Raw genomic sequence first — 13,702 nt, 5'->3', positions numbered from 1 at the left:
GCCATTCAGACTTTCCAGCACTTGTTAGGCCAAGTATCCAGCAACAGAAATAATTATCAATGTGCAGACACCTTTACTTGCAATAACAATACCATACCATTAAAAAAGTCATACAGTCAGTATACGTATATCAGCAAGATCATGTCAAAAAAATGAATACCGTTTTACAAGGACTCATTGAAGGGCGTCCTCTCTACTTTTACAACATCTGTTCTATACAGTGATAGCAAACATGTGTGCCAGCCAATATGGAACTATTTAACTACAGTCAGCAGTAAGGGACTCCCACCCCGACATCAACACTTCTATTAAACACACACACAAACATACACACACACACACACACGCACTCATGCACCGCCCCCCTAGTTCACACACACACAGACATATGGGTACCGGTCAGTACTACCGATCTCTACTCCAAGGCAGAAAAAACTGAGGGTTACGGTTCAGTCTGGGACATTACCTTTATACTTTTCTCTAACGTTTTCATACGCCTGGACGAAGTCCTGCTCCTCAGCATTGGGGGGTAGGCTGGCAGGGTCGTACATGGCCATGCCTGGCACTGACAGACAGATGTCCGCTTCTTCTCTTTTTCTTCCCTTCTGTCTTCTCCTCTAACCGCAACAACTTCTGTTGTCTGCTCAGCTTTTTTCAGAATACAGTGCAGTGAGCTTTTCTCGCTCTCTCCCTCTCTCTCCCTCTCCCTCTCTCACTGAGCGTTCTCTCCCTAGCCCTGGATTTCATTCCAAAACCACCACCAGCTCTGCCGTCCTCCCTTGCCTGGAAAATACCAATACACATGTCAGGCCCCGCCTCTTAAAGGGACAGGAGCACGATTCCTGAGGCAGCCTTCATACACCCACGCAGTGGGCTAAGCGCACACCTCGCTCTCTCACACACACGCACACAGACAGACACCTACGCTGTGCAGCCCCCCTGGCTCTCCACCCCCGGGGGGGATGGATAACCAGGCTGGCGGGGTTTATAAGTAGCGCAGAGCCTGACTAAAGGGAAGAGGGAAAACCGAGACTCAAACAAAGACCCGTTACTTCCCAGAGCCGAGAGAGCCCTTGGCATTCCGGCGTTTCCCGGCAGCGAGACGCTTGGGCTGCGTTCTGAGCGTGACGCGATGCGGCTCTGCCCGCAGTCATAAGTACACGCACGCGCCTCAGGCCTGACGAACAAACTAAAACAAGCTGTTGCTCGATGCTGCAGGTGTTGAGAAAACCCCTAAATGAAACACAGCAAATGCTGCTCTTATGAACACACGTGAATGATGCATAACTATATAAATCACATTGACGGTAAAAGACTGCAACTACAACTCTTCCGTATTTAAATCTAAACTAAGGGTGGGAGCCCAATGGGTACTACTAATAGTCAACTGACTAACTTATACAAACTGGCCAAAAAATAAACGTGGATTTTAATATCAACAATAATATAAATATGTAATCAGAGAGCAACATTTTTCTCTTTATTACACTAGTTATTGACGTTTTTCGTCCTGAAGCAAGCCTATATTTACTCTACAAGACAAAGATGAGCAACCTTAACTAGGGGAGATGTGACTGGGCTGCTTGATTGGGAAGTTCCTCACATAATGCTATGTCTATGTAGGCTTCTACTGGTCACAGAGGCCAAGGCTTATAACATCAGCTACTGCATCTTCCTGAAAGGAAGTCCTGCTCAGAGATCCCCCATCCAACCCCGTCACGGTCGGAAAAACCCAGCGCGAAACACGCAAATCCAGACCCTGCACTGCTCTTGGAGGAAAATGGAAACATTTTGCTTAGAGGAAAAGAATGACAACAACTCCACTTTATCACAATTATCGGTACTCTACAGACCACAGGAAAGACAGGATGTGTGTGCAAGCATGTGTGTGTACGTGTGTGTGTGTGTGTGTGTGAGTGTTTGTGTTTGATTGTCCTGTGAAATACAGGAAATACGGGGATGTGCAGGAAGCAAAAAAGCAAATACAACAATGAGTGGTGGGATAGCTTTCCAAAAGGATGTCGCTGAGGTCTGACAAAAGCCAGGGCTTCTTTGGGAGTCGGGCACCGCTTGTCCGTTTGTAATTGATTCTGCATGCGATGGGACTGACAATGAATGTGCCAATGCCAGGCAGAGGACAGAGGACAGGCCCACTGCTGCTACCGTCTCACTCCTGGGCCACCTGTTACCCTGTTTTGTCTACAAATGCTACCAGTAGAAATGCACAACTTATATCTATTCATAAAATATAGATTTTTTGCTTTGGGATATATACGGCATAGAGATCTTGTATAATTTTAATGTTGAATTCCAAGCTTCTTTCTAAGCCTCCCCCAAATACTCAAACAGTTATTGTATTACAGTAAGCTTAAATAGAAAATGAACATATTTTCTCCCAATGTATATTTAAATTAATTCTTCAGTTGTAATTGCAGTTACGTTTAATCCCAATAAATGCGTATAACAATATAAATTAGAAAAAAAAAACATAAGTCAAAGGAGTAGATCTCTGTATTGCAGGTGCTTTTGAGTCACATTTCCTACCATCATTTTCAGTGTGATGATCATATTTGAAAATGAACAGTGGATCCCTCCAGCTGGGAAGGCTGATTCTCTGAGAAGGAGGGCCGTACACCATGCTGCTTTTGGAACTGAGCTTACAATCAGTGGGTTACATACTCAAACACCAAAAAGGAGCATGGCTGTTTCACCTTACAGCAAGCTGATTGACATGAATAACTTCTGTAGAAAAAGTGAAAAAGTCTGTCTGCCAAAGGCGCTGGCTCAGAGAACCAGAGTACATTTTACTAGATGTAGCTACTGCTTCTGTAACTTCAAAATTGCAGTTGTCTTTCAGCTATATAATTAACTGTTAACAATTCAAAAGGAATTCTTCAAAAGACACTTACAAAAAATGTCAGTAGTAATGCTTTGGGAAAATGCAGAATTATTGTCCACAGAATATTGCCATTAGAAACGTAGAGTGTGGGATTCCCATTTTAACATTGACCCAGTTGAGCTGTTAAAAGTGGGGTGCACAGCAAGCACTGATCTGTTCTGGGACTTCAAGCCAACTTCACGTTCATAATTATTATATCAACCCAATCATGTATAAAATCTGAATTGGTGCAATCAAGTGTAATATGATGGGAAGTGTTATCCATTTTAAAGGCACACTATGCAGCATTTTCACCATGAAAATATAAGAACAACCATGCTCAGTCATTACTATGATGCTTTGGCAATCTGTGTCTGTGCTTACCTCAGCCAAGTCCTCGCTTGTCTGGCAGTGTTTGTTATTCTAAAATGTGTTTGGGATGTTTCCGGGCATGACTATTTTGTCTTTGTGGGCTGTATGTGAAACATACGGCCAATAGAAGAAGAATAAGAAGAAGAGGAAATGTGTGTGGGACTGCCACTGGTGCATTTTCAGCGGGGTTAGTGCTAGAGATAGGGTCGCCAGCTTTTGGTAATGCTAGGTAGCTGTCTTTATTAGCCTGCTAACCAAATTTTGTTATGTTTGGCAACGTTAGTTGGCTGGCGATGATAATGGGCCGAGAATTTGCTGTGGGTCCCATATTTTACAAAGTAACAATTTCAGGCTTGAGAATAAGATTCCAATAAACTTCTTGGCTCATATGGCGGAAGAGCTATAGGACTTTTCTGCAACAAAAAGCTAGACTAAGATGCACAATGAATATTTGTTTGTGAATATGCGTGCTTATGTTACAGAATTTCACCGTGCTGCTAGGTGGGCTTGAGCAGGCTAAAACCCGCTGGTGCTGTGCTAGCGTAGGTCCCTGGGAGTTTCTGCTATTGGACATGTCGGCCGAGCATTATGGCATACTTGTGACTGCCTGACTGCTTTGAATGCAACTATTTCTATATTTATTTTCTTTTTTTTTAATTGCTATATTTTTGCTTTATTATTGCTATATTTTTCAGTATCTTGAAATAATCTTTTGAACTCCAGTTTTGGAAACTCCTGTTTTTTCCTTTGACTTGCGCCTTCCTTATGCAGTTGAATTATCTTATATCTAATCGCATGAGAAATATCTCCTTTAGCCATCTTAGATGCCCATGACAAAGAAATCTGCTAGGTAGCTAAGGTGTGTTTGTATAGTTGTTTTCTTGAATGTTAAGAGTGACCTTGGAAGGAAAAGGGTTCTAACATAACATCATTGACACTTCTGGTAACAACTTTTGTTGGGAGGCCACTCTGTAACTTGCCTGTTGATTAGACGGATGGAAGACTTGGTAATAGTAGGGTGCACAAAAGAAATGGAAAAATACTGATAGTCTAAATACTACTGGTGGAGGCTTTTTTGTAATTTTCTTCTAAATGTGTTTCCTCCATTATTGTCTGACACTGAAAAAAAAAAACATTGCACAGAATGGCTGATCTGAATGAAAACTCAAAAACAAAGGGGTGGTCTATGACTTCAGCACAGTACTGTACAACCAAAATGAGGTTGAGAGTGCAAGGAAAAATGGCACTAGCACAAGTGATGATGTGGTTGAGTCGGAAAACATAAACAGTGTTGTTGGCAGTGTTGCTAGAGAGCAAATTACTGTCAGATCACGGACATTGAAATGAACGGTTTGCTCATAACGATACGGATCAATTTTTGCAGGTAGGACCGACTGGGTCGGATCGTTGCCCTTTGAACCGATACTTCAGTTTGGACCAATGTATCGTTGCACCCTTCTATATTACAAAATTACTTTAAAACATTTATGTTTAATCTTACTGTCATTTAGACCTGTTTCCCATAGTACCTGCATATGCAATGAGACTACTGCGTTCATTTAAAAAAAAGTACTGGCATAAAATAAAATGTATATTTATCATTTCAAACACTATATAACAATTAAGCTGTAAATATGTACAGCCCCTGGAAACCTAACATCACCATAACTATACAAGCTTAGGAGTGACTTGAAGCATTCTTGCTTTAAACCATATAATTGCAAGCCCTACACCAATATTTACAGCCAGCAGATTGTCAGAAACTCTGAAAGTATCTAAAAAATCCTTCAGTGCACAGAAAAACTGGCCATGACAATTGAAAGCATAAAAGTGAAATTTAAAAAATGAATGAAAAGTGAAGAAAATACATAATAAATGAAAGTGAACTATCGCTTTAACACTGTCACTTGACTGGAGCTATGCCCAGTAGTAAAAGCCTAATATTAAACAGCTACTCTCACTCACTTGTGTCCCTGAATGTTTCAACCACACACATGTAAATTAATCTATCTGTTTACTTTCCTCTTCACTGCATGAGCCACATTGTGTATGTGTGTGTACATGCGTATGGCCATGCCTACCCGTGTGTATGTGTGTGTGTGTGTGTGTGTAAGCGCGACTGTGTAGATATGTCACCATATCAGTTTAAGCAAGCGGTGCGCTTGCCAGTCTTTCCTCCCTCCACCAGGAACAGGTGCACACGTTAAATATCACCCACGCAACTTTTCAATGTGTGCAGTCCTGTATGAACATATGGGTGTTAAGTTTATGTGAATACATACACAAAAATGTCACGAGCATTGAAGTAATATTTCCGATGGCCCCGTGACCCTCTTGGACCCCAATGGCCATCAGTTACGGCGGCGCTGGCCGCATGATGACATCAGAGGCTACATACGACATCACACCTTCCCCAGCGCCTCCTCCTCAGGCCGAAACATAACTGCAGGGGGCACCAGCTGATAGCCGAGATCTCCAAGCAGATTGCCGTAGCGACAGGGTGTATAAATACACACTCGTGTAATACGATGCTGGACCCCGACAAGCAGCGTTCGCTCGAGCCTCTGAACGCAGCGCTGGCTTCCTAACGCTCCCTTTCACAGGGTTCTTCTTGAGGCCACAGCGTCCCCACACTGTCAAAGCTATAACGCCCGGGAGAAACAGCCCATTTCTGACACAAGGGAAGCCTCAAGGCCTTCTGGACCCCAATAAAGAAATGTAATGAACTGAGTAGGAATTATAAACACAGCACCGTAAAACCAGCAGGTTGCCCATCCATCCATCAGGTCAGGTGTCACGGGAGGAAATGAAGGCTATCCCAGAATGCATTGGGCAAGATGCAGGAATACACCATGGACAGTTTGCCAGTCCCAGCAGGTTGTCTTTTCTAAATAGATTAAAATAAACTTTATTGTACACAAAAAATAGGCCAATCAACAAAAAAAAACTGAAACTGAAAAAAAGCAAAAAACTCCAGAAAGTCAACTGTGCCTGTAATAATATGAATTTTTGATAAGACTGGAATGTGGATCCCCTGTGGTTTCTTGCTTCAATCAGCAGTTGGTCTGCATTTTTAAACCCTCAGGAGTGTAGATATAGAGGATCAGGAATGGGCACCACTCATTTACAGCGGGAAACTGCTAAACTCTCCATATTTTACACTTCCGTGCTTAATTCCCCAGTACATTTTAGTCACCCGCTAATAACTCTGTGATATCACACATTACATTGTAAATATTTTCCATTACCATTCCAGTGAATGAAAAGTATCTAGTGTTTTCACTAAATGTTACAAAATAAAAGAAAAGCAGGTCCAAGCTGCTAAAATATGTTTCATAAAAAAACAGGCCAAAACCTTTCGATGAGGAGTACTAAAATATTTGCACTACATTGTAACATCAAGCAACTGTGAAGGCAATAAACTCTCAGTAAAAATCATACAAGACACAATGCAATAATAAAGGGTAATAAACAGCACAGGATTTGGATTTGGATAAAAGCGTCTGCCAAATAAATGTAATGTAATGTAATGCAATGTAAGCACAGTAAAAGTAGCATCAGATGCGCTACTATGGAGAGGAATAGCTTGGCTTGTTGCTAAAGATTCAGGCTGATTCTAGGTCCAAGAAAGGATTCTTTTTGAACACAGCAGATCTTAGCAATCACACTATTGCAAGGGTCTGACAGCCCCAATAATATCCAAGTTGAGAAAAATAACCAGGCTTTCAAACAGGAATGCTTTCAAAACAATGCAAAGTACCTCGCATTGGGGAAATGAAATCAAACTTGATTGGCTTCTGTAACTCACCCCTTGCACGTTATCATATATAAGTGTCCACTGGACCAAAATTTAATGCCACAAGTTATTGAACTTCAATATTTCAATATCTTGAGGATTTATTTGAAGGAGATTCATACTGAGGCAAATTCCTGTCTCCACCGAGCAGTTCATTACAGTGTGTGCTGAGTGTGTTTGAATGTATTTTTCAGGAGGCACCTTGGTGTTAATTAATGTTAAAACGAGTCCATAATAAATCCTCGGACAGGAACAAAGCAGGAACAGTCCAGAGCTAATGGGCAACCAAAAATTTGGCTCTCACATCAGAGCCCCGCTCCCTCCCGCCCCTCCAGTTCCAATCACACAAACGGAGGGACACAACACTTGGTCACCGTTCCTGCGTCCAAAGACACTGTGTGGGCCCTTTCAAACAGGACACCCCTCTCTGTTTATTTCCCCCACGCTGTCTTTCAAAGTGACCTCACAGCTATCCGCCTGGCCCGGACTTCACAGACTGAAACCCAGCCGCAGAGGCTTACAGCATGCGGATCAACTGACTGACGGATTGTTCTCACAGGCACTTTTTTGTTCCACTTGTAAAATATGAAAAAAAAATTGTTGTCCGTGTTGTTGCATGGGCAGGATAAATGTACCTTTAGGATAATATTTATGTCATTACTTATTACTGTAAGGATATCACAGCATACACTACCTGTGGTTTTGTTTCCTCATCCTTGGGGCCTATCCGTACTGATGAACTGAGAATGCTCTGTTCTTCGCACGAGTAAATTACTATTACATTAAAAAGCTCTGAAGCCAATAGAGTAATGTTACATTAAACAGCTACTGGACTGCAACGATATTCAGAGGGGCATCTGTCAAAATCAGACTTGCTTTAATGAAAACCTCATTTTTGTAGCCTTGTAATATGTTCTGCTGAGATAAAGGACTACCCTAAACTGACCATGCATATGGAAACATGAAAACTCAAGCTTATTTAAAAGCACAAACCATGAAGCACATTTTTCCAATGGCACCAATCAAGGTTCTAAAATTGTCCACAACATCCTACTTGCCACCTTGTGGAGACAGTGGGTATTGCAGGTTTGGGAGGGTCATGTTCAAAGGAATTCCAGCACCAGCTGGGGAGCCCAGGAGACTTACTTAGTGCTGACCCCTGGGTGGGACTGCCTGTACTGCTGGCTGTGTTCATTTCCCTGCTGACACATGGTGAAGTCACGGTGGATGTGAGATTACGTGTGTGCGGACAGGGCCATTACCCTCGATCTCAGCAATAAAGGCTCTGGGCAGGCCAATCCCAGTGTCACTAGCCAGCCTCTAAGTCCTGCACACAAGGAGCACAGGCTAAGTTGGCCAACTGCCAGAATGTGGACAAAGAGGCACTGTGGACTGGTGTTGTCAAGGACAGGGCTTGGCATTTTCCTCCACCCCTCTCCCCCCCACCTCATGCAATCAACATGGCAACAACAGAGACCCCATTCGCCACTGATAAAATCCAATACACACAACATTACAAGAAACATAACATCAAATATATATTTTTTCCTCAATACTCATGGAATCATGAATAGTCATATAATGTTAATATCACTGATACAGGCCATGGTTCTATTTGGCATACAGGACTTGACCATTTCCATTATTGTGTTAATTTGTGTCCATGTTCATATTGTGGCCACCTGTGTTCTTTCCTGCATTTCTAAAGAATCCCCTTGGTATGTGATTTCAGAAGGTTTCCTATAATTGGATTGCCACTGCCACCAATAAAGCACAGCTGCACACACTGCCAGTTTGCCAACAGGCTGCTACTTTCAGTTTATTATAGATAAATGATTGGATCTCAGTGGGTTAAGTAAAGGAGAAGGCAGAATTCTTCACTGAGAGAGACAAGCTGAGCTGAGCTGTACTGCAGCTCCAACTACAGTCATGAACCAATGGAAAAGAAAACTATGAATAATAGAAGATGATGAAATATTTGGCCAGTGGTCACATGTCTAGTCACCTCCACACCCATGTAAAAACAATCAAAATAAAGACCTGATTCACAAAATAAAGACGCTTTAATGTTCCAGTTTTGAATGATTATTGAATGAATCATGAATTATTCATTTTATTTCACATTATAATTAAGGAATTAAAAAACACAAATGTCTAAGTGTAACCCAGCATAGCAAGGGTGCACTGTAATGATTCAAAAGTCAACAAACCTTCTAACTTCTAATTTCCAACAAACTCCAGAAGAGTCACCAGGATATTTTTGGAAGTAGGGGGGCCCACATGCAGAGAACAACATGTTTGGTCTCAGTGACAAATTGTCAACATAGCGTGGGGGGGTCAGACCGCTTATCCCAAGCAGAAATCTCTGTTACCCTTGTAATGTGATATTTAGTGTCCACAGCATTAATTTGATAGCACACACTTTGATAGTACATTTTGTACATGTCGCATTAAATTACTGTGCTGTGCTGCGCCATTTAATCCACTAGAGGGAGCAGATTAACCCATCCGTACTCTCAAAAGCAGTCTACAATGTTGGAAATGGTTCCAATCATCATGTTTTCAACTGCAGCCCAGTCCAAAACTAAAAGGAGTGACCAGCTCCAAACCACAATCTCCACCGAACCCGACCATCTGGTTATGGACTCTGGTTATCACATACCCATCTATAGTTATCACAAAGGCCCTCTGCATTTTAAAACAGCGTGGCTGCGTGGGATTCTGGGTAATGGAAAGCAACCACCTTGTTACCTTCCTAGGGCTAAGCGTCAAACATTCCAAGCATTCTGGAACACTCCGCATGGAGGCCACCGGTGCGCGCGACACACCCTGTGATTTCAGCTATTCGCACACCTCGGGCCCAGCAGGCCACAGTTCACAGGGGCCAGGAGAGAAGGAGCAGCTGCCCTCGGGTCAAAGGTCACCCTGTCCCCAAATGGAAAACTCAGACCATCACTGGAGTGACCAGCCCAGGAAAGTATGGAGATCACTGTTTGCACAGCTGTTGGACATACCTAGCTCTCTCAGTTAGGTTCTGTATCACAGATGTCTTCTGGATATTAAATCCATGAAACTTACAGTACAAGGGTGCAGAGGGGAAAATATGAAAGTTTCAAACAAAACATCACCATTAGATTCTGAGACCCTTAAATCAATAGGGAGCCCTGTCACTCTCCCATGTACAATATATTAGATAAATAAAGCCTTCTACATGTACTTAAGCAAACAATATATAGAAGTAAATACTTCAGTTCTTCACAACATACTGAAAGTTCTTCTTCGGTAAACACTGAATGCTGTCACAAGCATTCTGTCAACCAAACAGCTGGGGCGTGTAATTGAGGGTATTATTCAACGTACAACACCAATTAACCTGGAAATACCGTAACTTTGAGTGAAACCTACCATGACAAGTGAGAGCAAATCTAAGACAATACACTAAATGCATCTTCATGTCACTGAAGTCAGCGCTAATGCTGCAGCCTGAAATGATGACACCGCACAGTGCGTCATAGTCTAGAATCAGCATACAGCAATGCCTGACTCCAGTTAGCATTTAGTCTGCATTTAATCTGCATAGGTCTAGGTTCTGTTGTCCATAAATATGACAAGCTATGAACAGGTAAAACATTTCTTTTAAATTTTCTGTGTAAAATGAGACCTGGAAATCTTCAATGTGCTCACAACGTGGAAAATGTATGCCATGCAAAGTCCATATCAACGCCCCCATCCCCGACACCTCCAGATAAAAAAGCATCACGCGGAGGGAGCAATCACTGAGGCGGTTCCCCGCTCGCCCACAGTCTGAGACAGCTCCTCCACCTCCCGCAGAGCTGAGGGCCTGCCAGCAGGGGACACTGGAACACTGCTCAGGAGGAGGTGGGGGGGAGGGGAGCAGGAGGCGGCCAGAGCTGCAGATCAATCGCAGCCAGACCCTGAACAACTGAGAGGTGGAGCGTCGGCCCTCCCTCGAGGAACCCTCCGACCCCCCCACCTCCCCACCCCCCCTCCGAGCGGCCTTTCACCTCCTGTGTCCACGCTGGGCCCCGGAGACCGGCACCAGCGATCTGTGAGGCTCTGTGCTGAAATGAAAAGACGCCACACTGCTGATTTTATTACCCAGGGTCTGAACTGTGCCTGGGTGGCTCTGTGTAGGCAGCAGAACAGAACAGTATGTTACAAACAGGCCACTTAATGACCAATAACTCAAATCTTAGTTGTTTATGATAATCCAAAGGTGGTTGACTGCAATGTTTTTTTTTTTTCCCCAACAGAACAAGAGAAATACTGCAAAATGCATTTACCGATGCTAATCATATACTCCGTCTGAAAAACCCTGTCTTACACTTGTGACAGTCAAGATTCAAAGAAAGGTGATCCGCAATCAGTGGGAAAGAGAGGGTAGAGAGAGAGAGAGAGAGAGAGAGAGAGAGAGAGAGAGAGAGAGAGAGAGAGAGAGACTAAAGATGAAATTGCTTCAGTCTCCTTCATTTCCACATTTTGCCATTAAATATCCATAATGTAACTTGATCATTAAGCTCTACAGGATGAAAGTCAGAAGGTCATCTGTAACGCTGTCTTTTCACTGAGTCTCACCTGAGGCGTACACTGGAGGCGTGTGTACAGACCCAAAGCAACAACACACCCCCCCCCCCCCCAGATGTGACAGCAGGACTGTCCCAAGCTAATGCTAATCAAGCAAAACTACTGAGTGTTTAGCCTGTACATATCCATAGCCAGAACACACCTTCATCAATGCTTACTGTGATCCATATGCTAGAAGCTTCTTAACAAGAATGTCTCACCAGAAATAAGACATTAACCTCCCATTAAGGAACCCCAACTTGCACATGACCTGCATCATTTCCACCAGCCAGTGAACAAACGCACCGGGGTAGCCTGCGACTCCACTCATTTACTGATGGACAAATGAGAAAGCGGCAGTTGCAGGTGGCACTATAGAAGCCAGTAAAAAACAGAGAACAACTTCCTGAAAAGTCAACGATAGGTCATAAAGGTATTCATAATTTGGCGGTCAACAGCAGGTGAGACGTCAGTGGCTGAAGCAGATCGTGTCAGAACAGCACACGCACAGCGGGGGGGGGGGGGGGTCAGTGGAAAATTAGCTTTATGGAGCCCTGCAGGCACTCTTTCACAATCAGCAAAATGCACTGGAAATACTGTTTTTAGAGGGCATACCTGCTGATATATAGCTCAAGTGACCACAAATATGTACAGCAAGTATAGCTCAAGGGTGAGGTGAAAATGTTCCACCTTTTCCATACTAACATATGACCTTTTCTGTACGGGACCAGACCCTGAGGTGCTGGCTTTCTCTAAGGCACGAGAAGAATGCATGCGAGCTAGCCACCTTGCTCCTGTCCTCTGCCACGACCCAGGGTACCTCAATACAACACGGTGAACAACATTGGCCTTCTCCCTTTCTCCTGTTGGCCTTATACAGTCCTTTAGGGCTGTGCCTCTTGCAGTTGACTGAGCCAGTTTAATGAAAGCTACTGCATCAGAATAAAAAAAATAACTTTACACAGCATAATGATATGATAGAGATTCAACCAGGACAGAAAATCTGTCCGCCCTTATGCAATGAAAATAAATTGGCATACATTGAAAAGTATATTGCAATACATGGAATAATACATGGATATACGAATATGGACATACTCCAAATAGATGTTCCAATATGTTGTCATTTTTGCTTAATAATACACTGTTGGTTATATTCTGTATATCCCACTGAGCTCAAGCCAGCAATAATTACTCAGTACATTTCGCAATACAAAATTACACATTACTGTTTCAAAAATGACTGTGTAATGCCTTGACAGCAGTGATTTGTGCTGCTGTTCTGATTATATATTATATGCAGAATATATATTCAGTACAGCCTTCCATTGTCACAAAAGCTATCAAATCAAGAAAGCCAACATGCTGGAATGACATATATGAAAAGAATTGATTGTTTCGGAAGGGTTGGTGAAGCTCCACAAAGCCAGTTGCGGTTTCATTATGTCACACTGGATAATGGAGGAAGGACAAGGGTAGCAGGAAAAAACTGTCAAAGATCAGAAAACCACATACACTAAACTAATAAAGGAAGGCTTCATATTCAAAAGGGAAATGTTTTTCCATGTTATTATAAGCATATGGCAGCATCCTAACTGCAAGAGTAGCAGAGTTTCTGTCTTTCTCAGCCACCCATGGATCCATGAATCATGCATAATTTTTCCTGAACTTCAACAAAGATCCGTCAATGTGTTTTATAATTATACAAAAAAAAGTAAAAAAATAAATAAAAAAGTAACAAAATGAGCACTGTCAAGTAAGAGTAATGTCTTGCTCTTATGTGAATGTCCCCCACTTTTTGATATGGTCAACCAATACTGTCACCTGGAATATTCTTTACCAGTATACTTGTAAATCGGTACTCATACTGCATTTTGAGTGCAGAACCAATATGAATTCATATTTCATAATAATGAAAAGATGCCAAGTGGGCACCATTTATAAATCCCAGAGATTATAGGACCACAGACTGCCCGTTGCATGCACAAATAATGTCAAGTTTTAATGGAGTATCATTTCACGTACACAGCCCACCAACACAAGCAGCAATGTATTGAAGAACTTCAGCGCTT

At 42.6% G+C, this 13,702-nt stretch overlaps 1 protein-coding gene across 10 annotated transcripts in view; it reads right to left on the bottom strand.

The window, feature by feature from the left end:
• The window catches only part of pleca (plectin a), a 201,151-nt gene that overhangs the window by 156,062 nt on the left and 31,387 nt on the right, over positions 1 to 13,702 (bottom strand). For 2 of the 10 annotated variants that reach the window (XM_064341235.1, XM_064341242.1), the window contains exon 1: positions 467 to 735. The exons of the other annotated variants lie outside the window; for them this stretch is intronic. In XM_064341235.1, coding sequence (XP_064197305.1) covers positions 467 to 557 — 91 coding nt within the window. In that variant the 5' untranslated portion in view covers positions 558 to 735. Of the gene's footprint in view, positions 1 to 466; positions 736 to 13,702 lie in introns of those variants that run through there. 10 annotated transcript variants of the gene reach the window in all.

Source organism: Anguilla rostrata, chromosome 1 (genome assembly GCF_018555375.3).
Source record: "Anguilla rostrata isolate EN2019 chromosome 1, ASM1855537v3, whole genome shotgun sequence".
NCBI classification, from domain to species: domain Eukaryota; kingdom Metazoa; phylum Chordata; class Actinopteri; order Anguilliformes; family Anguillidae; genus Anguilla; species Anguilla rostrata.
The sequence above is the reverse complement of the archived record's forward strand: the minus strand, read 5'-3'. Positions and strand labels throughout refer to the sequence as shown.